Source organism: Columba livia, chromosome 1, assembly GCF_036013475.1.
Source record: "Columba livia isolate bColLiv1 breed racing homer chromosome 1, bColLiv1.pat.W.v2, whole genome shotgun sequence".
NCBI lineage: Eukaryota > Metazoa > Chordata > Aves > Columbiformes > Columbidae > Columba > Columba livia.
The window spans coordinates 155,418,054-155,444,296 of record NC_088602.1 but is presented as its reverse complement, the minus strand read 5'-3'; the positions used below and the strand labels follow the sequence as shown (position 1 = coordinate 155,444,296).

General features: G+C 42.4%; 1 protein-coding gene across 3 annotated transcripts; it reads left to right on the top strand.

The window, feature by feature from the left end:
- Positions 1 to 931: 931 nt before the first annotated feature.
- BEST3 (bestrophin 3) lies at positions 932 to 25,814 on the top strand. 3 transcript variants are annotated; one of them, XM_065040193.1, is made up of 10 exons: positions 932 to 1,309; positions 4,946 to 5,115; positions 6,825 to 6,919; positions 7,578 to 7,811; positions 13,070 to 13,224; positions 13,892 to 13,969; positions 14,368 to 14,520; positions 17,784 to 17,897; positions 19,212 to 19,363; positions 21,501 to 25,814. In XM_065040193.1, exons 2-10 carry the CDS (start codon positions 4,964 to 4,966, stop codon positions 22,405 to 22,407), a joined length of 2,040 nt encoding a protein of 679 aa, XP_064896265.1. In that variant the 5' UTR covers positions 932 to 1,309; positions 4,946 to 4,963; the 3' UTR covers positions 22,408 to 25,814. The 3 variants fall into 3 exon arrangements, with proteins under 3 accessions (XP_064896265.1, XP_064896273.1, XP_064896281.1); XM_065040201.1 differs by having other exon boundaries at positions 936 to 1,309; positions 17,784 to 17,864; XM_065040209.1 differs by lacking the exon at positions 932 to 1,309 and having other exon boundaries at positions 5,017 to 5,115; positions 6,839 to 6,919.
- Positions 25,815 to 26,243: the final 429 nt, after the last annotated feature.

Sequence of the window (26,243 nt, the reverse complement as noted above, 5' to 3'; positions counted from 1 at the left end):
TTGTTAGGAGTTTTCCTTGCAGAGGGCAGTGACTGTAATAGGATCAGGCAGTATGTTTCTTCATGCCAAGTCACTGAATGCTAAAATGATTTGTCATCTTTTGCCACAGGCCACTGCCTGACACACACATGCCACAGTCTAATGTCTCGCCTGCTTTGACATCAAAGTGTCTTCCTTCTGCCATTGCCAGCGAGAAGAAAGGCAAACAATGGCAGCAGCTGATTTTCTTTCCAAGAGTTTTAATTAAATAAGTGGTCTCAAATAGCTGAATGGGACAAAGGCTGGGGGAAAAAACCTTTCATCATAAAATGTATTAAATCTATAAATCTTGCTTACTCTCTTCCCCTGGAATTTTCTTTATTTACTTCACAGTCACATTATTTCTTTCTCCGTAGAGATTTATGGCAACATTATACAACATCTCCTGGTCTTTCACAGTCTATCACTGTTTACAGCTCCCTCTTAATGCCATGGGTCATAAAAGACGGAGTTCATCTCCTTTTACAGAGAAAAAGAGGCAAAGAAGCCCTGTGCAGTTCATCCAGTTACAGAAAGGCTTTCGCATGCTGAAATGTATCATCGTGACTGGGTTCATAGATTCTGATGCGACTTTTGGTAGCATCAACTCTGCTTATTTGAAGGAATGGGTAATTTCTACAGCACACCCTGACGTTCTGATTTCCCAGTTTGAATCAGCAATGCAGCAAAGGTGTGCTCCACGGTGGGATCGAGGTGCACCTGGGGCACAGGCCCAGGTTGGGTGGAGTTGTCTCCAGTTTTCCCATTCAGATGTAGTCAGTGCAGTTCACTGATGTGCTTTCACAGGGCTGGCTCAAAGAGATCCACCTTTTCAAAAGAAGTCTCAGAGAAAAATACTCCCTTCTTGTCTGTCCTGCTTTGGGGATGGGAAATAAAATATAGAAAACTTAGAGGTGCCAGCCAAACCATCACAAGATTCTTCATGCAAATGAAAGGGGTCCTTCCGATGGCAAGTGGCGTTATAATTATAGACTAGAAAAGAGCAAGATCAGCAGCTGCTGCTGCTGCTGCTGCTTGTGTTTGTTCCCTCTGTAACTGACAGGGCAGAGTACTTGGCAAAAACAGACTTCCAGAAGTGGAAAGACATTTTAACCCCTGTTCTTGTCAGTCCACTCCTCCTGGGTCTCGGCAGCAGCAACCCCTTGCTTCAGGTTAAGGGAAGAGCAAGGTGACTATTGCAGACCCGAAGGGGACTTTGTTTGGGACGTCTGAGAAAGAGAAAGGGTCCGGGATTTGTCTCCAGGCTTGGATTGCCGAATCAACATAGCAGGTCAGTGGATATAGCGTGAACTTAATATGCTTTTGTAGTTGGCTTAACTCAAATCTCTCTTGCTCAATTTCTCTACTATGCTATAAACCATGAATTAAGGTGATACAATGACAAGGGGTAGGTCTGCACAGAGGCAGTATTTATTTATACATTCTGTAATGTGCCTTTCATGGTCAGTAAGGAAAAACTGATGGCTGTTATTTTTTACTGTGGTTTCTCTCTGAATCCTAATGCATCCTGAAATTCTCAGCCAGGCAAAAATCTCATTTACCGTTGGGCTCAATATTTGGGGAGGGGGGGGTAAATTTTATTTTTAGGTGTTTATACCTAAAGGCTTCTAATGATCTTAGCAAAAGCGGTGTAATATATAACTCACATTTCAGCCTGTACTTGATAAAGTTTCAGAGAGGGAACAAACTCTGAACAAAAGGAAAAGCAGCATCACAGATATGAGCCAAAGACTCTGCAGGCGGAAAATGGACATAGTTTTTGTTATGTCCTCAAAATTTGCATATCCATACCAGCAGAAAGCTTAACCCTATATCTGCTAATGAAGTTACGGGCAACACGATTAACAGGAAAGTCTTCCATGACACCAGTGCCTGTGGTATCTAATCTAATGCTCTCTGTCCTTCTGTGGCTCGGGGCCAAACCAGCGCTCAGGGAGGAATGTGCTGGGGGGCATCATTATGCTTTGCTCTTCCTGTCCATCTCAGTTTTAGCTTTTTAATTTCCTGTGACCATAAGTAACGTTGGAAGGACTCTCAGCCAGCATGCTGCCCGTGAACCAAGGGCTTGCAACCATTGTGCAAGAACCAGATCCAGTGCAAAGTTTTAGGCCAAAACTTCCCATTGTGGGGGTTGGGGAGCTTTACCCAAGTGGTTGTAGTTGTTCCCAGAGGAAAAAACACAAGTGCAGGTTTAAATCTGTGCTTGGTATGTTGTCAAGTGTCATCAGGCATAGCTCTTTCATAGCTTCATATAGTTTAAAGGGTTCTTAGATCACATAATGTGACCTAATGTATATTTTAGGATATTACATTATATTACCCTGAAGTCCCTATATGAACCCTGTGATAAATGTTCAGTAAAACATTTGCTTAGCAGTAAACTAGAACACAGTACATCACAGGAGGAGCAAGGCAAGGAAAACAAGGCACTGAAGCCCAATATCGCTGTATCAGTCCCACTTTTATTTGCCCACTTCAGAGACAGAAAGAAAAAGCTGCCTCCCAAGCTAATATGAAGTTTCTATTCAGAACCAAGGGCATTGAGTAAAGTGCTAAGAGAGATGGCTGGAATCTGATTAAGTGAAATACAGTTGCTTGAATCAAGCAAGCAAATTGCACGTTTTGGAGAAAACTCTCATTTCCCAGTCTAATGTGGGTGAAATATTCTTAGTCCCATCATCATCACAGCTCTGCATTTGTGGCCAAATCCCATCCACTAGGCATTTCAAGACAGGATTTGATGCAGCTCCATAGAGGAGGTGGACCACTTTTGTCCAGCTCAGCTAGTGGCCAGTTTCTCAGTTTCTGGCATCATCCAGTCACTGATGCTTGGAAGGATGACTCCTTCCTGAACCCCATATGCAGAAACTGAGAGCCCTAATCATCGCAGATGCTGTGAGGGTGCTGCAGGCAATCTTGTTCCCTCCGTGGCCCATGACAGAAAGAACTGAACAGAAAGTTTCACAGATGTCCAGATATCAGGGGAGACCAGCAAAGCCTTTTGTCCCCATCACCTGGATGTCCCAGCTATGTGAGTTCTTCCTGAAGATCACCTTTTGTCAAACTGTCTGCTGTCATCTTAAAGATCCTAAACCACAGGGTGTCCATCCAGACCCCTGCTCCAATATTTGGTTGCTCCCACAGTTAGCATTTTAAGTTTTACTTCCAACTGCAGTTGTCTAACTTCATCCTCTAATCATTGCACCATGTTACACTGGGGGTCTGGGTTCCCACCAAGCTATAAGCCCTCACATTGTCAGGTACCTTCTCTATATATAAGTCCCTACACACCCGCAGTCCCACTGGAAGTTTCCATTACAAATTGGATATTAGTGGGGAGATAGACACTGCTTGACAATAATGCTTGAACATATGTGCTCCCCAACATCAATGGCAAGGACTAAAACCTCCTACAGTGATCTCAGGAAACTCGGTGTATCATTAACAGAATTTTTTTAGCCCATTCTTGCCCCGTAGCCCAGCCACAGGCTTCTCCCATTGTTTTTAAGGCTCTGTTTCTGCTGAAGAACGGAGAGCTCTGCTTCCATTTTCTTAAGCGTTGCATTCTGACCACAGGCTTTATAGTAGACAGGACTGCATTGCTGCATGCCAGTCAGCCAGTTTGGCTCCTGAACTGAACTTTTTGGAGTTCAACAACAACAGAAAATGTAAAGGCCTGTGCCAAGTCTTGGAAACAGGAAAACTATCATTTGGATGCTAAAGAATAAAACCCATGCCTCTTAAAAAAAAAAAAAAAAAAGACAATAACAAAAAAATAAAATATCTTCTGCAGATGAGTAGAGACAGTCTGTCAGCAACAGAAGACTTACAGCGTCTTCGCTGATTCCCTTGGTGACTAAAAGAATAAGCGGCACTTTTGCACCTGGATTTTAATGGTTTACTTTATGCTCTGCCATCGATTAACTAGAAGTTCATTCTTTTTTCTAAGAGCAAATAGCCTACAGCAGCATCAAGAAAATATAGGCAAGAATCACATTTATGGTGCACAATAACTACGCTGAGGCTTTGTGCTTTTCTTAGTTACTCCCTTTCATGCATGCTGTTTAAACTGCTTTCATCCACATTTGGAGTTAGGGTTTGGGGTTTTTTTGCAAGCACATGAAAGTTCCTGTAACATCTCCCTACACTGGGTAAACAAGTACCAAAACAAGTGTAAAATATTTACCTGTATACTTTTAGTATTGCTATAATTACTCTGTGTCACATGCTGCCTACCTGAGCAACCCTGTGGCTTTTTTAGCACGGCCATGCAATGCCAAAGTATCGATGAGTACGTCCAACTGCCAAGCCAAGAAATAATAGGGTTCCCAAGATGATCTCAGCTGCTGTCGTAACCGCTAATGAAAGAGGCAGTCTCCAAATCTCGTTTGGCTTTAGATGAGCATAATTACCAAAGCCAGCTAAAAATACTGGCTGGAAAGGAAGGTGCATTTGTGCAATTTATCCTTACTCCTGTTGCTGGAAGGCTGACAAAGGTTTGAAAATAAAATCCAAGCAAATTTCCTTCTTTTTCTTTGATGACACCAGACTGAAGCAAACTGGGAATAAGCAGAGGCTTCAAAGGTGTAAAGTGTCCCTGCCACGACCACCCAGGTCGATGGCCACATTCGGCGCTGGCTCTCATTTTTGGGTGGCCTTTGAGATACAGCCCAAATACTGTCTCGCATCAGTCAATCTGCATGTCTCAATGGGGCTTGTAACTGCAAGTTTTTGTTTCTCTCTCTTTCTATATATATAAATGTACACAGCATGTATTTATGTATATGTATATTATTATATGCATATATGTGCATATATATCTATGTATCTATAAAATTATGCATTCAGGTTAGGATACACTGTCTAAAATGTTGTTGCTTTCCTGCTTCTCTTCTACTGTTTCTAGGCACAACCTGCCAGGACGATGACAGTCACTTATTCCAGCAAAGTAGCAAATGCCACTTTCTTTGGATTTCACAGATTACTCCTAAAGTGGAAAGGCAGCATCTACAAATTGCTGTACAGAGAATTTATTGTTTTTGCTACTCTTTACACAGCGATAAGTGTATTATACAGGTACACTCTTTCCAATTCACATCTCAATAAACGTTGTACTGAAGTTTCACACTTCATAGTGTTAGGCTGATGAATGACGGTTGCGGGGGGGAGGTTACTACATAAATGTTGTCTTTTCCTTGGGCTTTTTCTAATATCCATTCCTTTTCACATTTACTTTAGTGTTCCAGGGAAAGCCTGCAGTGTATAAATGAAATATAAAATTATAATCAGCTGATTCTACTTTCAGCCCAGTATTGAGGAACTGTCCTACTGAAGTTAGGCTAAATAAACACCCATAGCTAGATGATGCTATATAGCTTTTATCATTATGATGTCAAGTTGGCAGCAGTGAACATGTCTCTCTGCTTTAAATGATAAGTACAGAGCTTTCACTCTACTTGCAGAACTGTATCTTCTGTTGCTCAGTGGTAATTTCTTTAACAATCCTGAAAGGTAATAATTTGAGAGACAGGCTATATAGTCAAGAAACACAAAGTTATGCTTAAAGCTAGGACAGTGTGGCAAACTTTATTTTTAAGCTTGCAGAGGGCCAAGCAAAACTATATGGAAACCAGACATGGCTATTACCTGTGTGTCACCCAGCATCTGGGAGGGTCACATTAGAAGGAGAGTTGCTTTGTCCGCCAAGGTGTGAATTAAACACCTGTATGACAGATGCAATGCATCAATTAGTACATCAATTAGAAACTTTAAACTGATGAAGTACACTACACGGAAGCATCAAAATCATGATTCAGCTCTTACCTTGATCTGTAGTTAGACCTCAGTGCTTGCTTTTTATGTGAAGCAAGGAGAAAATGATGTCCAGTTTGTCTGTGATTAACCAGTAATTTTCCAAAGTGTTCAGTAATCTATACCTGTAAATTTGGAAAGAAGATTATTACATTAATATGTAGAGAAACACCAGAGTCAAACATTTATTTAAATTAATCTATTAGTAGTTTTACTGAAATGCTAGGCAATTAAAGACCATGGTAAGTACACCATGGAAAACTTTCTATGTGCACTTTTGATTGCAGAATTGTAAGCAAAACTTGGCAAAAATTTGTCATGTTTTCCTTTTATATGAAATCAAATAATAACTGTAATACTCATCTATACAAATAAAATAATTGTTTATATTTGAGCTTGTTGTATATCATTCTCCATGGGCAGAAGCTGCCATGCTCCACTCATATTTTATCACCTGGTGAATATTCTCCTCCTCACTGCAAAATAAATACTGTTGTTGTGCTTTTAGTCTTGTGGAAAAGAAAATTTTTGTAGGAGTAAGAGTAATAACTACTGCACCAACGTAGCATTTTCAAATAAGAGCAATTAGAGATTAGTAATCTCTTGCAATTGAAGCAGCCCTGAGCCTTTTTATTAAGTAGCCCTCTGAAAAATGAGCAAGCTCTACCTGCGGACGTGTGGCTTTGGTCTGTATGAGATGGCAAGCTAATTCTCCAGGTATATTGATCCTAATTAGTAGTGCCAGTCAAAATTGTCATGAGAAAACTGCAAAGACCAGGGAATAACAGTGTCTTTTTCTCCAACTTCTTTACTATGTGCCAAAAGTGTTCAGCACTTTACCTTTAAGAATTCACTTGAAAACATTAGCCAGGTTTGCTCCCAATTGCACATGCCTGATTATTTATACATATTTGCACTTTGTAGTTAGTGACAGAGTATTATGAAAGGACAGATACATTTTATTTTTGCTGCAGATTTTTTCTTACAGGTAGCCAAAAACGGTTCTTTGAAAAATTATCAATTTACTGTGACAAATATGCTGAACAAATCCCGGTAACTTTTGTGCTTGGTAAGTACTGGTTATATGTGACATTCTCCAGTGCTGTCTCTGTTCAGGCATTTTCTGAATCTCCATGCATGGACATATTTCAGAGCTGAGGGGCATATGGGAGGCTCAAATAAAATCATCAGCTTCCAACAGGTCTCCTTAAATTTGAGTTGCATTTATCACATCAACATTTATGTTCATGTTCTTAATATACTAACAAAAGACTAAGGTTTCCATATGTGCATATGTGTATAGTAACAGAATAGAAGCATTTAGGTTGGAAAAAACCTTTAAGATCAAGTCCAACCATTGACCTAACACTGTCAAGTCCACCACTAATCTAAGCCCCTAGGTGCTGTAGTTGATAGTGCCCACTAACACTGATACATTGTGCCATATCTTCTAAAGCATTAAATCCATTCAGTATTTACTACAGAAGAGAATATTTGGAAGTTCATGAGTATGAGATATTCAGCTGGAACAGGCCATTAAGTTACAGTGTCCACTAAACTATAAGCATTGATTGCATCCTGGGTTTTTTTGTTGTGACTTACTGCATTTATTCTGGGATATGTAGCTGCTCAGTGATATTAATAACACTTTACAAACTTACTTACTTAAAGTAATCTAAACAGAAATCCTGATAGGCACTGGACTTTTTTTTCCTTCCAACCCCCAGGTTTCTATGTTACTTTGGTGGTGAATCGCTGGTGGAACCAGTTTGTGAACTTGCCATGGCCAGATCGACTGATGTTCCTCATCTCCAGCTGTGTCCAGGGCAGAGATGAATATGGGCGCTTGTTGAGGAGGACTCTCATGCGTTATGTGAATTTAACATCTCTGCTGATCTTTCGCTCTGTGAGCACAGCCGTGTACAAAAGGTTTCCCACCATGGACCACGTAGTAGGAGCAGGTACCGCCAAGTCCTTCTCTCCAGAATTTCTTTCCTTTTCCTCAGAGGTGGAGGGGAGGGAAGGAGCATGACTCTTTTTTCTTTCATCTTTGTCCCTGTATGTCCCTCGAACTAACCCATATCTAAGCTGCGATGTTTCTGGCTTACATGAAGTGCCCTTAAGTGTGCATCTTTAATGCTCTTAAAGTCTTTATCTAGTGACACTATAGAAATCAGAAGGCGTTTGAGGCTCTTATGTGGAGCTGTTTTCAGATATCATGGAGGCAATAGGCCTGCCCAGAACACACAGGCACATGGAGCCAGTACAAAGTTCTCCAAAGGATGAAAAATAATGTAGTTGCACTGTAGCATGATGCAGGAGGAATGGTGGCTTGTTATACGGCATTGCCTCATTGTCTAGGGTATAACCTTGTCTTGAGTATCAGAGACTCTGCGGGCACTTTGGAAGTACAGCTTTATCTCAATTATTTGTAAATAGATTGCATAGGTCATAGATTTATTATGATACCCTTAAAAACCTCCAACCCCCAAGGTGTTTTCTTTAAATTTAACACCTCAACTGAAGCTCAGTTTTTTAGAGATAAATAACTATTAAGCACGTCTTTATTTTGTTGATTGTTTTGATAACACAGTGAGTGTGATGATGGGAAAGAAGAGTTAATCGTATAAGAGTTTGTTGTCTATGAAGGACTGACTACTGAGTATTTAAAGGCAAAGTGTGATTCTGTGCCTTCTAAATGGCATGGTCAGTGTCAGGGGTAGGACACCAGTGCAGAGATGTGCGGATCTGTTCCAAATAGAAGTCATACATTTTTTATTGAATATCTTGTATTTCTTACAATTATTCCTTTGGCAGAGGTTAGTAAGCAAAGTTGTAGCAGGTTAAAATATGCAGCGTGTATATGTATATATGCATTTCAAATATGTGTGAGAAGCTTCGAGCGTTAAAAAAAAATCCACACAGAATGCACTGATCTTACAGAAAGGAAATAATTTGTATTGGATTCACTTGTATTTTGAAGTTCTCTTCCTTGTGCCATTCAACAAGACTGTTTACCTGAGCCTGTAAGAGGTCAAGGAAGCTTCTGTCACTCTCCCCAGCAATCTGCTTCTAGTACACACTGGAAAATTACAACATTTCCAGCAAGCTAATCCAGCTCTGCCTCCCTATTGCTAAAGACAATCTGTTCCAAAAAAGACAAAATGTCACAGTGTTGTACAAAAATTGTAGACAGGAGAACAAGATTTTTTTTTTCTATACAGTAGAAAATATTCTACTGTAAACTGTATAACTAAGTATTGGCAGTGTAATCAGCTCTGTGGATTTCAGTACTTACTCTGTAGGTTTTAATGCACATTGCGCCACAGAATCTTTGTTGATGCAGTACTGGGCACTTGAGGGTGTAGTTTGCTCCTATTAACATCCAGTGATTAAGTACTCTGCAATTATTCCCTCTCTAGCTCCCCATGGCATTACATGTCAGACTGCATGGAAGCACAATATCTAATGTGAACCTGAATGGCAGGACAGCACAGTCCTCATGGAAACCGCCTGTGCCATTTTCCATTTTGCTATCAAACCAAGCACTGCCACAGCGTAACTATTGCTTCACGTTTCCCTTTTCAGCAAATGAACTGCTTAAATTCATAGATTTCAAATCTGAAAACAGTATCATGACAATCTAGTCTGACTCATCCATAACACAAGGCAGAAAAGCTTACTCACAACATCCTTTATCATGTTGCAATTTCTGACTGAGCTGTAATAACTTCTAGGAATATAACCAGCCCTTATTTAAAATTCAGCTAAGGATAATGGAGACTACATCCTAGGTGAACTGACATTCACAATGGTGAACTCCCTGTTGAAAAGTGAAATCTTGTTCGTAGCCTGAACTTGCACAGAGTCATCTTCTAATCACTGGATTTTTTAATGGGTTTGAGTTATTCTTTTATTTATATGAAAACACTGTTTTCTCTCAAAAGCTACCTGCTAGCAGAGTGCATAAAGACTTGAATAAACCTAGGAGCTTCACCTTCTGTAGTTTCTCACTACAAGGTACAGTCTTTAGTGCTGGATCTTCTCACTCTTTTCTAAAGCTTTCCAATTTTTTAGCGTTCTTTACGGAGCTGTATGGAGCAGACGCACGTAGATTCACGATGTTTTGATGCTGAGTGCTGCGGCATGTATGGCGTAAGCATCAAATGACTAGCAGCAGTCTTGAGCATACCAACCCTGTTGGCTGCCAGAGGGCAGTTGGATGCTCAAGAGCACAAGTCTCAAAAAACATGAGTAATGAGTCAGCAGAAGGGCAGAGAGCAGCCCCAAACAGCTGACGGGAAATGCTGAAGAGAAACACGAGGTGTGAGCCCAACTAAATGAATGCCTACAGACAGCTGAAGTTTACGGTTCCAAACCTTCTACTGGAATGAAGTACTGAAATTAATTATTTCCCATGTAAACACAGAAGCAGAAAGTGAAACTTTTATCTGCCTGACTGTTCTTAGCGCACTCTGGAGACATGGGAGATGATCACTATTCAGTTCCTTCTTCTCAAACCAAGAGTCTTCGGAGTATTTGATGTGGGTACCCTGAAGCAGTCACATCTCAAACCATTCAGTTTTGATCGGAGAACTGAATACTCTTCAAAACCCTTGAGGGAGAACACAAGTGATTTTTTCCAGCCAGGCTTGTGTTCTCATCAATGATTTTCCCATAAGATCACTTTTGCTGACACTGCTCACATTAGTATCCTTTGATTCTTTATTGAGTAGATCCCATGTCAACCTTTTCATCCTTTCACAAGGATTCAGTGCCCTGTCATGCCTTAGATCATCCTTTTCAAGATCTTGGCACAGTATCTGTCAAATATTTTCAGTTTTCTGGATCTGCTCCAGTCTTCCAGCGTTTGTCAAAACCAACCGTCTTGTTTGGAGAGTTCCTCAGTTAATTATTTGAATATTCTTGACCAAAAATAGCCTGACCATATTTAGAAACCATTTAATTTTAATAACTGAGGTTTAATATTCTCCCTTGTATTTGATGGAATATGAAGTGTTTCTTTACCACTGCAATAATGGCTAGCAGTTCTGAAGTGCATATTGTTTGTACTGCTATAACCTTAATCAGAAGTAAGAGCAAACTAGAATTGTTTAATAACTTCTGTGAGAAGAATACTAGGCATTATTAACATTAATCAAAGACAATATTTAATTAATATAAACACAAGCACCTGAACTTTAAAAAATACTACAATTTGAATGTTATTGTTAAAAGAACAAGGCTTTGTTGAGCTTTTCTTAACAAAAAGGTACCCAGTGTAAGTGGAGAGCTGAAGTGATCCCTGGAGCTTTGCTGTTCTCTGTGACCCCCTCAGGCTGTGTCCTTCCAGATAATGACTTTCCAGAGCCTCTCAAGTGACTTGTGTCCAGCATTTACTCCAGACTGTCAATGTTCTGCTATTCTCTCTGTCTGTTTCAGCCTGATAGAAACATCTTCTTCTGTCCCGTAATGAGCAGGCTAGGCAGCCAAAAATCAAAGGCAGCCTGAAAGACTGACTTTTAGGAGTCAGGAGTCATGACGAGCAGGTCAATTTGTCTTGTTGCCTGATTATTTCTGTGCAGTTGTTTATGAGAACTGGCTGCAAACTGATGAAGGATCTTTTCAAAGCTATATCTTATTCTGTTCTCAAATTCCAGGATACTGCAGGAGTACTGTGTCTTGATGCTGAACTTTTCATCTTCCACAGAATGTTCTGTCCTGTCCTTGTGTTCCTTCCTGGTAGCTGCAGTGTTTCATACCTCGACTTGTTGCAACTGTACAACAATGGCATTTTCATTTTACCCTATTCACATTTTTATACAAAACATGACTGAGTTTGTGTGTGTGTATATTTTTCTTTTTGTCACTTCATGTACCTTTAGCAATATTAGCAGTAAAGGGCCAATACTTCGTTACTAGTTGGAGACTAGAAAAAAAAAGTCCTGTCTGCTTCAAGTTCCTTTATTGAATTTTCAGCACTCAAACTTTGTAATTAATTGGCCAAGCCACCTATTTTAGGGCTGCCTTATTACTAACTTCGTCTTGTTTTGGAGCTAATGCCAACACAACAAAAGAAGCTTTATACCCACCCTAGTAGCTGACACACAAACACACACAAGCAAAAGCTCAGATCCCCCAAACCTGAAGATTGCTCCAACCCCAGAAAATCCAGGATTCTGACCAAGAAAAATGTGACATTCCCCCTCATGAATTTTCCGAGGTTGTTTTTCTCAAAGGCTGGGTGGAAGGAGGACAGCAGGGCTGAGCTTTCTCACCCACAAAGCCCGATGCAGTGGAGGTGTTGCTACAAAACCAGTCACCTCTGTGGCAGTCCCGGGCAGCGAGCTGCTGGGCGGCAGGTTGAGTCCCGCACAGCCCTGGCTGCCCTGCTCTCTGACCTTGGACTTGCTCGCAGCAGGGGGAGCGGGGCTTTGCGGGGCCAGGGGAACTCTGCAGGACACATCACACCTTCCCAGCACCCGGCCAGGCAAACCGCCAGGCAGAGAGCAGCTGCTCCAGCCTGCAGCCCCTCAGCACGTCGTCTGGCCCCGTGTCCCGCTAGCAGCGGGATTTCTGGGCATGGTTCCTTTTCCATCTCTTTGCACGCCTCCGTAACCCCAAAGAAAACATGAAACACAATCTGGCAGGGAAGTGTTTCGCTGGCAGAAGGCACGGTCTCTGTTGAGCTCTGTTTCATGCATGCACTTACATCTTCTGTTGCTTGTTCACTGCTTTGCAGATTAACACAAAAATCATCACAATCAGAAGGTCAAGTAACTGCCCTTACAACATATGTTGAAATGTTGCTAAAAGCCATCATTGCTGAAAAGTGATTGTTTCTTGACTGATGTATCCAGTTCCTTACTTTTCTGAGAGTGTGAAATTAGGGAGTAATTTGTACCATTCTTAGTATTATATGTATCTACAATATGTCAGCAGTCAGATGTGAGATCACAATAACAGCAAATTACTGCATACATTGATCAAGAGGGATTTTGTGTAGGTAGTTATTGCAAAAATAAGTTGTTTCAAGCAAGACCTATCCTGACAGAAAATACTAAAGAAAAACGGAAGAGGTTACTAGTTAGAATTATAAATAGTGTTTTGCATAGTCTTATGCAAAAAACACATAAACAAATTCAAACATATTCAAAATGTATAACATCGGTTGCACTGACTGCACAAAATGACTGAAGTATTTTTTTTATGTAACTAGGTTTTATGACAAGATATGAAAGAAAAATTTTTGATGACCTTAAGTCTCCCCACCTTAAATACTGGGTTCCATTTGTCTGGTTTGGAAATTTGGCATCGAAAGCACGAAAAGAGGGAAGAATTCGAGACAGTGTAGATCTTCAGACACTGATGAACGTAAGTAGAGAAAGTAAATCTACAGAAAACTAATCTGAAATTGCTATGCGGTAGCTTTTCACTTACATAGTTTGATTTAGTGCACACAGCTCTCCAGTGTCATCAAAATGATCTTTCTCAACATTTGCACCACTTTTCTCTGTATCAGTATACACTCAAGCACACACAGCAGCAGATTGCTGGGATTATATTTATATGATTAAGAAAGTATTAACTGAAGCAACAAATTGATGAGTAAAAAATTGTTGTAATGTTGTTGTAAATTTATACTTGTTCCATTGAGAATAATTTGACATTTTGAAGATTTTAATATCAGTTTCAGGAAGTTAATTTCCCTGAATATTTCATGAAGTGGTCAAACATCTTTTTATGATATAATATATTCTCTTTCATGTATCACTAGAATGTAGATAAGATAGAAACAAAAGGTAATTTGTGAAGAAATACGTACTACTCTCCAACTCCAAAAACTAAGTGAATATTCAAACATGACAATAGGGTACAGGATATAATTATTATATCAGTTTATATACACTACACTTTCTTATCTTCCTGGTTTTTTACATGTGCAAAAATGAATCAAACACAAGACTTATGATTTTGAATTGGATCTGATGCAATTTTACTTTGTTGGGAGTTGTTTTCTTCCTGTTTTTTTTCCTTGTAGGAGATGAACAAGTACCGATCTTGGTGTAGTCTTTTGTTTGGTTATGACTGGGTTGGAATTCCACTGGTCTATACCCAGGTACTGAGACATTATCCTATACAATATTTGAAACACCATTTTCATAAAAGGGAGTTTGGTGCAGGACATCCATAGACTCGACCAGAGTCTCTGAGCTGTTGAACACTTGTTGACTCCCACATGACTATGGATGCCTGGCTAACTATTTAAGTTATATTCAATGTGGAAATGTTTTGAAGGCCTTGAATAATTTGGGAAAGGGGAGGGAAGCACATGTTTTTATGTTTCCTGGGTGTTCTTCCTGGCTATAATTATTCCTGTGGCCTCTCTATTTGCAATATCTCGCTGCAGGTTCGTAAATTATATGGCGAAAGGCAGTCAGACACCTTTGGTTATGTGTTGCCTTATGCATGAGATTGTATGATTGCATGATTTCAATGAAGTTTTGTTCTCTGCAGGTTGTTACGCTCGCAGTCTATACTTTTTTCTTTGCCTGCCTGATAGGGCGCCAATTTTTGGATACTGACCAAGGGTATCAGGGACATGACTTAGATCTTTACATTCCAATCTTCACGCTGTTACAGTTCTTCTTCTACGCAGGATGGCTAAAGGTAAACTAGCTTTCTGTAAGGGCCATGGGGGAACCCTCCCTAAGGAAGCTGGGGAAGGTGTCAGAGCTGTGGTCAAAGGGTCAGATTTGTGGCACACTCTAAAATCACCGAAGATTAATCAAGTTACAGAAAAGCTGCATTGAGCCCAAAGTGTCCTGTGTTTATAAGGAAACATAATCCAGATACATTTTTAATTCTACCTGCCAGATCTTACAGTAAGAAACAGTCAAGAATCTGAAAGAGCCCATTTTCGTAGGACCAGTGCAGCTATATCTCCCTAAGGAAGTGTTACTCCAGCAAAATCAGGTCCCAGGACTTGGATTATAAAATGGCAGATGAAAGGTTAAAAAAAAAAAAAAGTAACTACAAATCCACACTTTCTTCCACTCTGCTGTGTGATGGGCAAATATTGCTGCAGACCTGGCATAGTCTGAAAGGGACTGAATCATACTTTCTTCTTAGGATCAAAGCCAGACTTTAGTATCTGCCGTTAACTTAATCAGACACAGGCAATTAAAGGTCTCCAGTTCCAGAGGGCTATCGAACAGTGACAGCCAATATTACAACCCCGCCACATAAAAACGTTCATTAAAAAGAAGAGTTATAGAAGGAATTGGATGCTACCCATCAGCTAATTGATGCCTGGTCAGTTAACCTATCACCGTCAACTATAGTTGAGCAATTAAGTCACATACCCCACAGTGGTCCTCTCCTCTGCAATGAGTATCAAGGTAGGCTAACTGGAAAAAAGTTTTGAATAAAAAGCAAATTGGTATATTAGAGTCCATGTGCATTAAGGTTTCCCTTCAGGATTATTAATCATGGCTGGAAACTTGGAGCTAGCTTTTCTGTTAGGTTATAATTGCACAAAATTGGCCAGTTTTAGAGCTCCCTTCCCACAGCCAACTCCAAACGGCGGAGTAGAGAGGGCAGCACACCAAGCTGGCAGATCACAGCAGACAGTAAAGTGCCTGTAGGGCAAGCTCCTCTAGTCCTGTGTCCTAGGACATTGCAAGCGGGGGCCAGGGTGAAGAAGGGGGTTGCCACACAGGGACCAGCCTGGAGGGGAAGCAGGAGAGAGGAAGGGAGGCTGGCAGGGCTGGACAAGTCCACTGCTCCTGCAGAAGTGTGGGGCTCTATCTCTAGGCAATGTCTTCCAGGGTTTTATTAGCGGGTTACAAAACTGTACGCTGTTTCTCTTGACTGCCCTGCTGGTGCTACCGAGGGGGGTATCGTTTCCCCTTCATTAGCACCCAAGGCTGTCAGTAGCATCTCTTCCAGTTAGGCTCAGGGCTCCCAGCCAGCTCCTGTCTATGGCAGGTACAAGATGCCATTGAAATTGAAAAACCTTCTGCATAAGAAAATGAAAGGGAGGAGAAGTGGTTTTAAAAAGCTTATTTAATATTGGCGGTGCTCACTCAGACCGGAGGTTTGTCCAAGCCTGCAGTGCCCCTGAGTCAGGATATTTCTGTCTTGAAGGTTACAGCCGGTTTCCTGCTGAGTGTGTTGGGCTTTGCCTGCCAGGCTGCAGAAATGGCCCCCAGCTATTGACTTCCAGTAACTTGGCAATTCCTCAGAAATTATGGCTAAACTGAGCTCATTCTTTGGCCTTGGGCCTGGTTTGTTATACCTACAATACAGGGGCAAATTTTCCCATCACGTGAGACACTTCTAAATCTCCATTTTCATTACAGGGATAGACAGGCTGTCCAAATACAGAGCTTAGTTGCCCAGTACTACTTTACTTTGCAGAAAACTAAGTCCTGTCTTATATCACAGGACCAGGTCAGCCAAGAAAAAGGCCACCACTGCCATTCCCTCTGTCCCAGCCCTGCTGACATTTTTAGTTCATGTGACAGGTATTACAGTGGATTTCTGGGCAGTGATCCCTCAGTTTACACTGATCTGGTCCAGTATCTTCCCTGGCTTCTGCATTCTTCCTTATTGCTATTGCAGAACTTCTATAGCTTCACCCCAAATTTAACGCCATGGGGCAGGTCAATGAGTGTGAGCAGAGGTGTCCCCTGCCTCCTTTTCATTCCTTCTGCCTTATGTGGGGGTTTTGTCATGTTAGTTTGCTCAGCAGCTCATTCATCATCTTCCACCACTGGCCTGGGAAATCCTGGCCTAGAAGAGTCAGCGAAGGCCTACCCACTGGTACAACCTAGAGGCACATAGGAATAAATAGCCAGGGAGTGACTGCCTTACTATGACAAGTCAGTTGTCCATAGCTAGTTTTATGAGCAGGGCTGTTTAAGCATATAGTTGCTTTACCCATATCCATGTTAAACAAAGGACCTGGCCACTGCTCCTGTGCATGGCCCTGGTGACCAGCGGGAAGGCTTGGTAGGGTCAGCAAGAGCATGACCAGCTTCAAAACCAGGGTTTAACAAGACAAACAGAAGGAGAAAAGCATGAAGGGGAGAGGATGTCAGGAGAAGAGAAGTCTCTGGTTGTTTTTCCATTTATTTATTTATTCCTTTGGAGGCAGCAGGACTGGATGAGGCTATGGGCAGCCAGAGAGGTTACCTTTCCCAGCCTAGTTCCCAGATTAAGGTGCCTTACCACAAAGGTGCCTGAGCTCACTGTTAGTTGTTTCCTCCACAGGATGGGCTTCTGCCCTGCAGTTTTAATCACTTCATGTACAGAAAAACAAAACAGCAGGCTTCATTAAGGAACAAACTCAGATCCTGTCTCTTGGCTTTGATAACCACGATGCACATCATCCACTTGAGTCAAGTCTTTTGGTGGGCTGCTTTTCCTGAAAAGCTGCAGAGGGATGCTATCAGCACCACCCCTGATAAAGAAGCAGGGGCTGAGGACTGAGCTGGAGGGATGAGCTGTACTTCCTCTGGCAGACTCCAGTTGCAGGGCTCAGGAATGGCCTGGCGAAGTATCATAGACCACAATGCAATAACAGAGCCCCCAGCTGCTAAACCGTTCATTTAAATCAGCCCAAGACAACAGTAAGGAAAGGTAATGACTATCTTATGTGACAATTACCGTGGCCCAGACATGTCTCCATTCCCAGTAGGCCAGCACAGACAATCATGATTGACAGCATCAACAAGGCAGCGAGGTATGAATCTATAGGGAAAGCAAGCTGTTCCTTCGTTGGGCTGGCAAAATCATCACACAGGAGCTCATGCAATGATTGCAAGTGACAGGCAGGGAGAGAGAGAAAAATCAGATCCTATTTTCTCTGCAGCAGCGGTCCTGATATGGCATGCCAACCTCTATTCACTATCTCATTTTCCTTTCAGGTTGCTGAACAACTTATTAATCCATTTGGAGAAGATGATGATGACTTTGAAACTAACTGGTGCATCGATAGAAATTTACAGGTTGCTGTTGTTATTGCTTCTTGCAGCTTTACGGTACCATGGATTATCATTACATTTAACCCCATTTCTTATATCATGGTACAAATTAAGGGCAACAAACATCATCAAAACAAATTCTTTCCCCAAAGGAGTATCTATGGCTGTGATCCCCAGATTTTATTTTTACAAGATAATGCATTCTGATTTAGGTATCTGGCATTTCTTGATGCCTGACTAAACACGCAAACAGCTGACCTCAAACTATAAGCTCACTTTATGCCTGGAAAAACACATAATGTAGGTCAATCCTGCAAATCCAAAAGCCATCTATTCCCACAGAGGTGCAAACATGGTTTGCTAATCTAAATGTCTAGAGATTACAATATTGCATATGAATCTTCCTTTTAAAAAATGCAGTAAAGAGATCAAAAAGACCAAGCAGGGCCCTGAACTAATAAGCAGGGCCCATATCATTATTTGTGTTGAGATGCTGCCACCCACAGCAGCATCTGTGGGCAGCACAGGAGCCAGCGTCCCCAGTGGCAGGAGCTGTGAGGTGGCCAGGGTACAGATATATTGCAGACTACCCCAGTTCCCAAACAGCCCCTGTCCGTTGATCGTGTAATGAAGGAGCCCAAAGACATGAAGAGGTCCCATGGCACCCACTGCTACCCTTGCAGTAGAGCCAAGCACAAGATTGAGCTGCTGTCAGACCCCACGTCTGCTGGGGACCACTAAGCCTGCAAAGCAGAACCCAGGTGTTAGAGAGAGCCAGAGCAGGGCAAGGAAACCAGCATCAGAAGCAAACCAAGTCATGGAGGTATGTGCAGGGGTGGGAAAGGCCTCGCCGCTGCTGAAGATGTTCTTTGGCTCTAACACCACTTCAGGCTGCTTGTGCTACGGTGCCTCAGAGCTCTTTGTATAAAATATATTGGAAGGCCCTAGAACAGGACCGTCATATATTTGGGTTTGAATATCTTAGAATGTGGACAAAGTGTGTCAGAAAGCTTCTCAAACTCTGGACATTTTAAGAAGCACAGCTTATACTCTACACAGACTTCCCATAGCACATGGAGGATCATAAATCCGTTTAACTACATCATGTGTGAGGAAAGGAATTAAATCTGACACAAATATCTTTGCAGCATAGAAGACTCAAGTTACAATAAAATTTATGTTTTTATGAGTATAGGAGGGTATAGGGGGTATATTTTATAATGCTGAGTCTTTTCCCAATGCCCATGCCAGCATACACAGCTTATTTTAAAGGGCTTCTGAAAGAAATGTTGACCCAAGGAATATAAAGCAGATTATTTTGTATACTGTACTATGTTGAAAGTGACACGATTTATACCAAAAAAATCTAAGGTCTCACTTCTGGCGGTGGATGAGATGCACATGAACTTACCAAGGATGGAGAAAGATATTTACTGGAATGATTCCTCTGCCCGGCCACCCTACACAAAAGCAGCTGCTGATTACTGTATTCCTTCATTCCTTGGATCAACTATTGAAATGGGGTGAGTGGCACTAAGGGTCCTTAACACTGTCAGAAAAATGACCACCCTCAGCATCATCACCAATGATGCTACTGGCAGGACGTAGAGAGGCTGGTGTTGGTGGGATGATGTCTCCAGTGGTCCATGTGCTCATACAAATTGTGCACCCATTGCTTAAATTGTGTAATTGAAAAATAGAGTACATTTGCAGGGAGGGTTTGTTGATAGGCACTGAGTACAGGATGGCACCCTAAGGCAGTGACTGACTTTTCTTAATAATTTTTTATTTACTACCTCTTCTTCATACATCCTCCAGCTAGCAAAACAGATATTCCTTTACTTCTTTTGTCAGCAAATGATGGCTAAAACCAGCCCAGAGTTTTGTGAAGATAAACAAGAAATTATCTTAAATGTTGTATGACTTTTCATTGGCTAACAATCTAGGCATGGAAGTTGGAGTAACCAGATTTTGTGAAGAGATAAAGAAAATTAGTTAATTGCAGAGATCAACACAGGAACTATCATTATAAAGAAACATATAGAGCATACAGGATTTCCCCATGTTGTCAGGATCTATATCAGAAATCAGTGATAGGCCAGTCAGCTTAGAAGCCATTGAGTTTAAACACTCATGACATGCTGTATGAATAGGCCAGTAAGTGCAAATACCACCACAAACCAAATACCACTGCCTGAACAAACAACAGGGCAAGTATACCTTTTCATCTGAAAATCTTGTTTAAAACTTTAGATTAGCCATTTTTTTAACTTTAAAACTTATCTCAAGAATTTCTCTGTTTTCCCAAGGTTTTCCAGCCTTTGTCAAAATAAAAGGTGCTTAATTTTTTGCTTCGTTTGGCTTAGAAACTGGTGTTTTCTTATTTTTACTCCTCTCATTTTTCCATTTTTGCATGCATTCTGGTACAAAGAACAATGGTTTATATGAGTTCCTTTTATCACACACAGCCTTTTCAGAATTTATTTCCCTTTTGAAAAACTATAAAATGGCCGAAATAAAAGAAGTAAAACAGTAAAGAAGAAAAGCCCATAGAATATAAAATTTTTTACTGCAATTCCTAGGAGGGGAAAAAGTGGTGAAGAAAGGAAGAAACATTATTAAGTCCACAAACAATTTTTTTAGTAAGAAGCACTTCACACAAAAAAATTGAAGGAGAAGTGAATGAAAAGCAGCTCCATGTTAGCCCCTGTGAAATGCAAGCAGCTCTGATGTGTTGATTTTTTTATTAATTATTTTCTTCTCTGAACTGTTTCTCTGTTCATCTCTCTAAAAATAATGGGTAGTTCTTATGCAGACTTTAAAAACAAGTCCAAAGCAAATATATAAAACTTGAGCCCAAATCCAAAGTCTTCTTCAGTCCCCTCAGGCCAACATCTTCACATCTGCTGGAAGAATTTCCGCTGTCCCTCCAGATCAATGAAGCCTCCATGTGCTCCTCACCTCAGATTTGGCCCAAGCCCCTTTGCCATCCTTGCCCTTAGGACAGGCCCCAGTGGGCCAGTTTGACTTGTCTTCTGGGGTGCACCAAGTCGTAATATGTACTGAATTGCCTGGAAGATGAAGCAATAGTCGTTCTCATGAACCATCGAAGCTGGGCAGGAGAAGAGTACCAGGTACAGCAGGGGCTTTCAAACACACTGTCATGCCCCAGAAGTAAGTGAGATTTGGCCATCTGAGTAATTCCAATATTTTTTGAAACCATCACGCTATACTTCCAGGAGCAGCTTTTTCATTGTCGTTATTTTTGGCTGAAAGGTCCTCGTCAAAAAGTACCTATAGGCTGAGTAGGGTTTCTTTCTCCCCTTTTGCTCACCATAAATACAAGCCTAAGCATGCAGAGCTGCTGCAGAGGGCTGCAGCCCAAATATGAAATGAGACCAGGTGCCTGCCTGGATGCCCTTACAGCTTGGTCCTCAGGAGAAGAGACACCAAGATATGGAGAGCTTTCTGGGTGATCCAGCCAGTCCAAAGGCACAAGCACTATTTCCTGACACCCTTACCGCTTTTTCACCCCTTCCATGCCCTTCCTTGGGGACACACTGGGGCTTGAGTTCCTGCTGAGACAACAGGATATATGTGTACATAGACCGCATGCTTTCTATCTGTACGTGACACCTACTATCTGGCTTTATTTGGCAGGTTGGCGGATACTGAATTCCTCTATGGGGAAGAGTGGCCCTGGGAAGAGGAGAAACACCGAAGACAACGATCAGTGCTGAGAAGAGTCAAGAGATTCCTCAGTGTCCATGAGGGCCCTTCGTCACCATCTCACCGGCGCTACAATCGGCAGACAAGCGAGAATTCAGTGTTTTTCCCAGCAGATGAAAAGGGCCACATCAGACGGTTGCAAGAAATGCACACAAGAGGGAGACACTCTACCTCGAGCTTCAAGAAGAAACACGAAGGAGTTGACAGAAGTAACAGACTTCATAGTAGCAGAGATCTTGGACCCATAACAGAAACCTCAAGGAACGAGACACAGTGCAGTGACAGTGACATATCATCTGAGACAATTAAGCCAGTTCCTGAGGTCGTCATCTCTGAAGCCAAGGAGAAAGCACCTGATGTGCTGGGCAGACCAGATTTGCAAACAGAGAGCTTGGCAAGCATGCCAGAAGAGAAGCTCCAGAGGAGCCTCACTGAGGCAAATGTGTCTCTTCTGGACCACCCTTTTTTCCCCCCAGAAGTTACTACCTACCTCTCAAGCTCTGACGTGCATCAGTCGCTTCCTACTGTGATAGGGGAGCCCAAACATGAACCCCCCGGTAGTAACATAGCCGGTTTCATAACAGATCCGGAGAGAAACCTTCAGCGATGGAGTTTACCAAGCTTCCATAGTCCTAGTACGACGCCAAATGCCGATGCTGATCTGCCTTCAACAGATTCTGGGACAACTTCACAACAAAGGACTGTCAGTGATGGAAAAAATGTTACGTCTGCTGCTGCTCCAGAGTCATTTGAGATGCAGCATTTATGGGAAAACCTGGATACTAAAGAAACAGCCATAGTAGAATTTTCTAATGAGAAAAGTGAAAGGAAACTTTGACCATGATTCCTGTGGATCTGACTGAACTTCCTATCTTCTCTTGAAAGTGGTTTTCACACAGCTTTGCCGAAAGTGCAGAAAGGCAGACACGATGCTCAGACAAGTCCTGAGCAAGATCCAGCAGAGGATTTGGGCACCTAAGTAGGAGGCATTGTGGTGACATGCTTTGAGTCACTTGGTCACTGGCTTGAAATCTGTGGCCCTGTGGGGAAAACATTTATGGGGAGAGATGGAAGCCTCAGGAGTGGATGCAAACCAACCAGTGCACACAGCAAGGAGCTGTGTGGGCTCACCTAGAGGAAACACTAAGGCCATCAGAAGAGCAGAGGTGGCTCTGCCCACTTTGGATCCACCCTGAACGTCACCACCTTTGGCTGCTCCTTCAGATTAAGGCCCATGACAGCCTTGTAAGACCTACCAACAGTTTTGTTTTTTGCTCAAGTGGTTGGAAGGGGATGTGTGGGCCTGTAGAGATTCAGCCCAACATCTCTCACTCTCTGGAGGAATACTCGAAAAATCAAGCTCCTCATTTGTATGAGGTGACAGCCTGCCCCACTTCTGCTGAAGCTGTGACACTACCAAGTGGAAAAATAAAAGGATTCAATGTTTAACTTCATTAAGAAAAATAGAAGAGACAAAACTGCAAATGAGTTGGGCATGTGAGGCCTAAGCCTCGGTCTCTGCTCCTTGGAGCATCTATGTGGTGTACCAAATGGCTGCTCACTGTAAAACGCCATTCCCAGGTGGCCTCCTTAGTGAGGACAGGGCTGTGGCACTCTCTCAAGAGGTGATAGAGCTGCAGAGACAACTAAGCTTAGAGCTCCACTCTTGAAGGGATCTTCAGATGGCAGGTTGCATTTATCCTAGGGAGACAACCAAATGGCCCAGGACTGCTAGTAAAAATTGCTCTCTGCTTCCTTCCTGTGAACCCCATTCCCATGCTGGTCAGATGTACCACACATGTTGTCAATTAACCCAAACCCAAGCCAGCAATCGGTGGCTCCTGCTGCTCCAATGGTGGCCAAGCCACCTCCCAGGTAGCAGCCTGGCCTTTCCGTCGTTGCTCCTGCAAGAAGTCTCAAAGTGGGCCCCAAAAGCAGCAGTGACTCACCCATATAAACACGAACGCAGTCTAGAGTGTGATGCCGGCGTTCCCTGATTGGGAGTATACAAGTATATGGGCACCTTAGATAAGGGAGGGACCAGGTAGATCAGGGGTCAGGGAGAACAGATACAGGGAGAAAGGAGACACAGAAAATGACAGCAGCCAGCAAGCCATGCGGACTGTCTGGACAGCAAGTCCACACCGCTTTCTTGCCCAGAAGACTGAACTTCAAACAGCAAACCAGTGTCTCTGTCACGGTAACTTGTAGTACCAATGGCTGGTGGGAGTCTTTGGGACCTCAAGAAGCCAGGAAGGGAATGAATGGATCCGCCTGCTCTGTCTCCTTTTGCCAGCAGCTTACGTGAGGAGCCCTTGCAGTAGGCTATCACGTACAGCAGGACTCTGCTGTCTCATCTGCCCTCCCCACTTCAATTTCTTCCAGCTTTGTTTCAGTCTGGGAACCAACTCCTCTTGGTGTGCAATAGCCATGGACTGAACAGTGCCACCCTTTCAAACCCTTCAAAGACACTAGACAAAAGCACAGGTATCTCCATCACGAAGCAGAGGACACCTAGCGCAAGGAAGAGCTGCTCAAACTCATACTATGGGAGCTTCAGGTATGCAGAAAAGCCGAGCAGAAGTTTCACAGGCACCTATGAAGTCGTTTCTTCGCACCATGAGATGAGGTGATGCCAGTGTCTGACAGCAGCTGAGCAGTGAGGTTTGATCACAGTTTTGGTGTAAGGCGTTCTGGTGCAGCTTCACCCTTGCCACTTTGCAACGAGTCCTCAGGCAAATCAAGTTCCTATTTCCAGTTTTGACTAACTAAATTAGAACCTCAGCAAAGTGAAATTATATTGAAATAAACAGCACCTTAGCCTAGCAGTCCTGTTTTCTGGATCGCCCTTACGAGGCAATACCCGGCTTCTGGCAGCATCCTCTAGCTTTTCAGTCATCAGAGCTCCAAACTGCTGACTCTTCCTGGGGAACAGGACTCTGTTGGCCTGTGACAATGGTGGAATCACATAGTTTTCCTTTCCCAACATCAGGAGAGAAAAAAATACTTTCCTCCAGCATTCTCTCTTTCTTCCCTATTATTTCTTCTTTTAGCTGAAACCACACTTCTCAATTCAATATTTTCTCCAGTTACCAACAAGCTTGACTTTAACAAATGGCTAATTTTAAGGATAAACAATATATTTGAAGGATACTCTGGCCACTCCAATCACACAGCTAGACACAAAGGTGAAGTAACTGCTGCTCTCCTTGCGAGCTTGAAACACTCTTCTATAGCACTTTGTAAAAGTCAGGAGGGCAGGGTTCAGGAGAGTTTGGCCATATTCCTCTCAGCTGCACATGTGTAATAAGGGTTTCCAGCAGCTCTGGAGGAAGTCTGGCCTATTATCTAGCTCTCTCCTCACAACATATGAACTTCAGGAACTGTGCTTCTCTACGTAAGGGAATTTAAGCCAGAAGTTACATATGACTGTAAAGTGCCCGCTACAGATCTGCACTGAGGGTCCAATTCACCACACCTTCTCACTTTCCTCCTTCATGCAGCTTCCACTAGGGATTAAGGTGTTGGACCAAAGTGCTCATCTCCTCCAACCCAGACATAAGCATGATTCATCCGGGCACTGTAAGCCTGAAGAAGCCTTCTCAGTTTCTCATCATCCAGCTCTGCTCATCTTCCATCATCTGCTTCGCAGCCTGGCCACCACCCAGGACTCACACTGCTGCTTTCCACCAGGACATCATGCATCTCATGAGCTGTGATTTTGCTACCTGTCCCACTGACTGTGCCAGCACACCCTGGCCCAGCAACCATGTTCATTCTTTGATGGAGATTAAGGGTGGCCACACAGTAGCCATTAGGTAGATAAAAGCTTCATGGAGGTGTCTATTAGACATGTAGATACATGTTAAATTAGGAATGACAGCTCTGAAGTCCCACAGTGTAATCTGCGATACACAAATAGCATTTCACACATAGTGGGCAGCTCTGGGTCAGCTATAATATTCTGTTTGTTGCTTGTAAAGAAGCCAGTGCTGGGATGAGTTATCAGAAAAATTTCCTCTCCTTATTTAGTCTGTTCTCTCACTTTTGCAAACATCTGTGGGCTCTGATTTGTACTAAGTTATCTTTTGGAATTATGTGCTCTCTTAGGCAATTCTCTCAGTAAACTACTTGCCTCGGCATGGTAAATGGGCTATTTTAGCAAACCCAACAATTTACAATTCATGTTCACAGGTATAAACAATGTTGAATTATTGCACGAATAAAGGCACTTTGAGAAACACAGTCATCTTGACTGTATTAAACTGTCAAGAAGCACTTCTGGCAAAGGTTCGACCTCCCATGCAAGTCAACTTGATGTCTACCAGGAGCAGTGAGGCAGACCTACAGAAGCTGGCAGAGCTGGAAAAGACTGAGGAGATAATAGGGCCAGGATAGACAAACAGGCCAGAGCAGCAGCTTGCCCCATCAAATGATGTTAATTTTGAACAGGATGGGATATATCAGAACAAGGAGAAGGCTGGTCTCTGCACATGCTGCCTGACCTTCCACCTATTTCTAGGATGTGTTCACGCTCTGCATTGGAGTTCAAAGTTCATAGAGCTCATAGAGTTCATAGATGCCAGTGCAGGGAACAACCAGCTGCAGGGACATGTCCCATCACCCTTAAAATCCTCCATAATAAGTAACAGGTGTCTAACTCTGACTGCAAGC

Bases quoted from the DNA above. Each gene is read 5' to 3' on its own strand.
- BEST3 (XM_065040193.1), top strand. From the start codon at position 4,964: ATGACAGTCACTTATTCCAGCAAAGTAGCAAATGCCACTTTCTTTGGA. The intron at 5,116-6,824 runs GTACACTCTTTC...TTTTTGCTGCAG, and splicing joins GCGATAAGTGTATTATACAG to ATTTTTTCTTACAGGTAGCC. The intron at 14,521-17,783 runs GTAAACTAGCTT...TTTTCCTTTCAG, and splicing joins TCTACGCAGGATGGCTAAAG to GTTGCTGAACAACTTATTAA.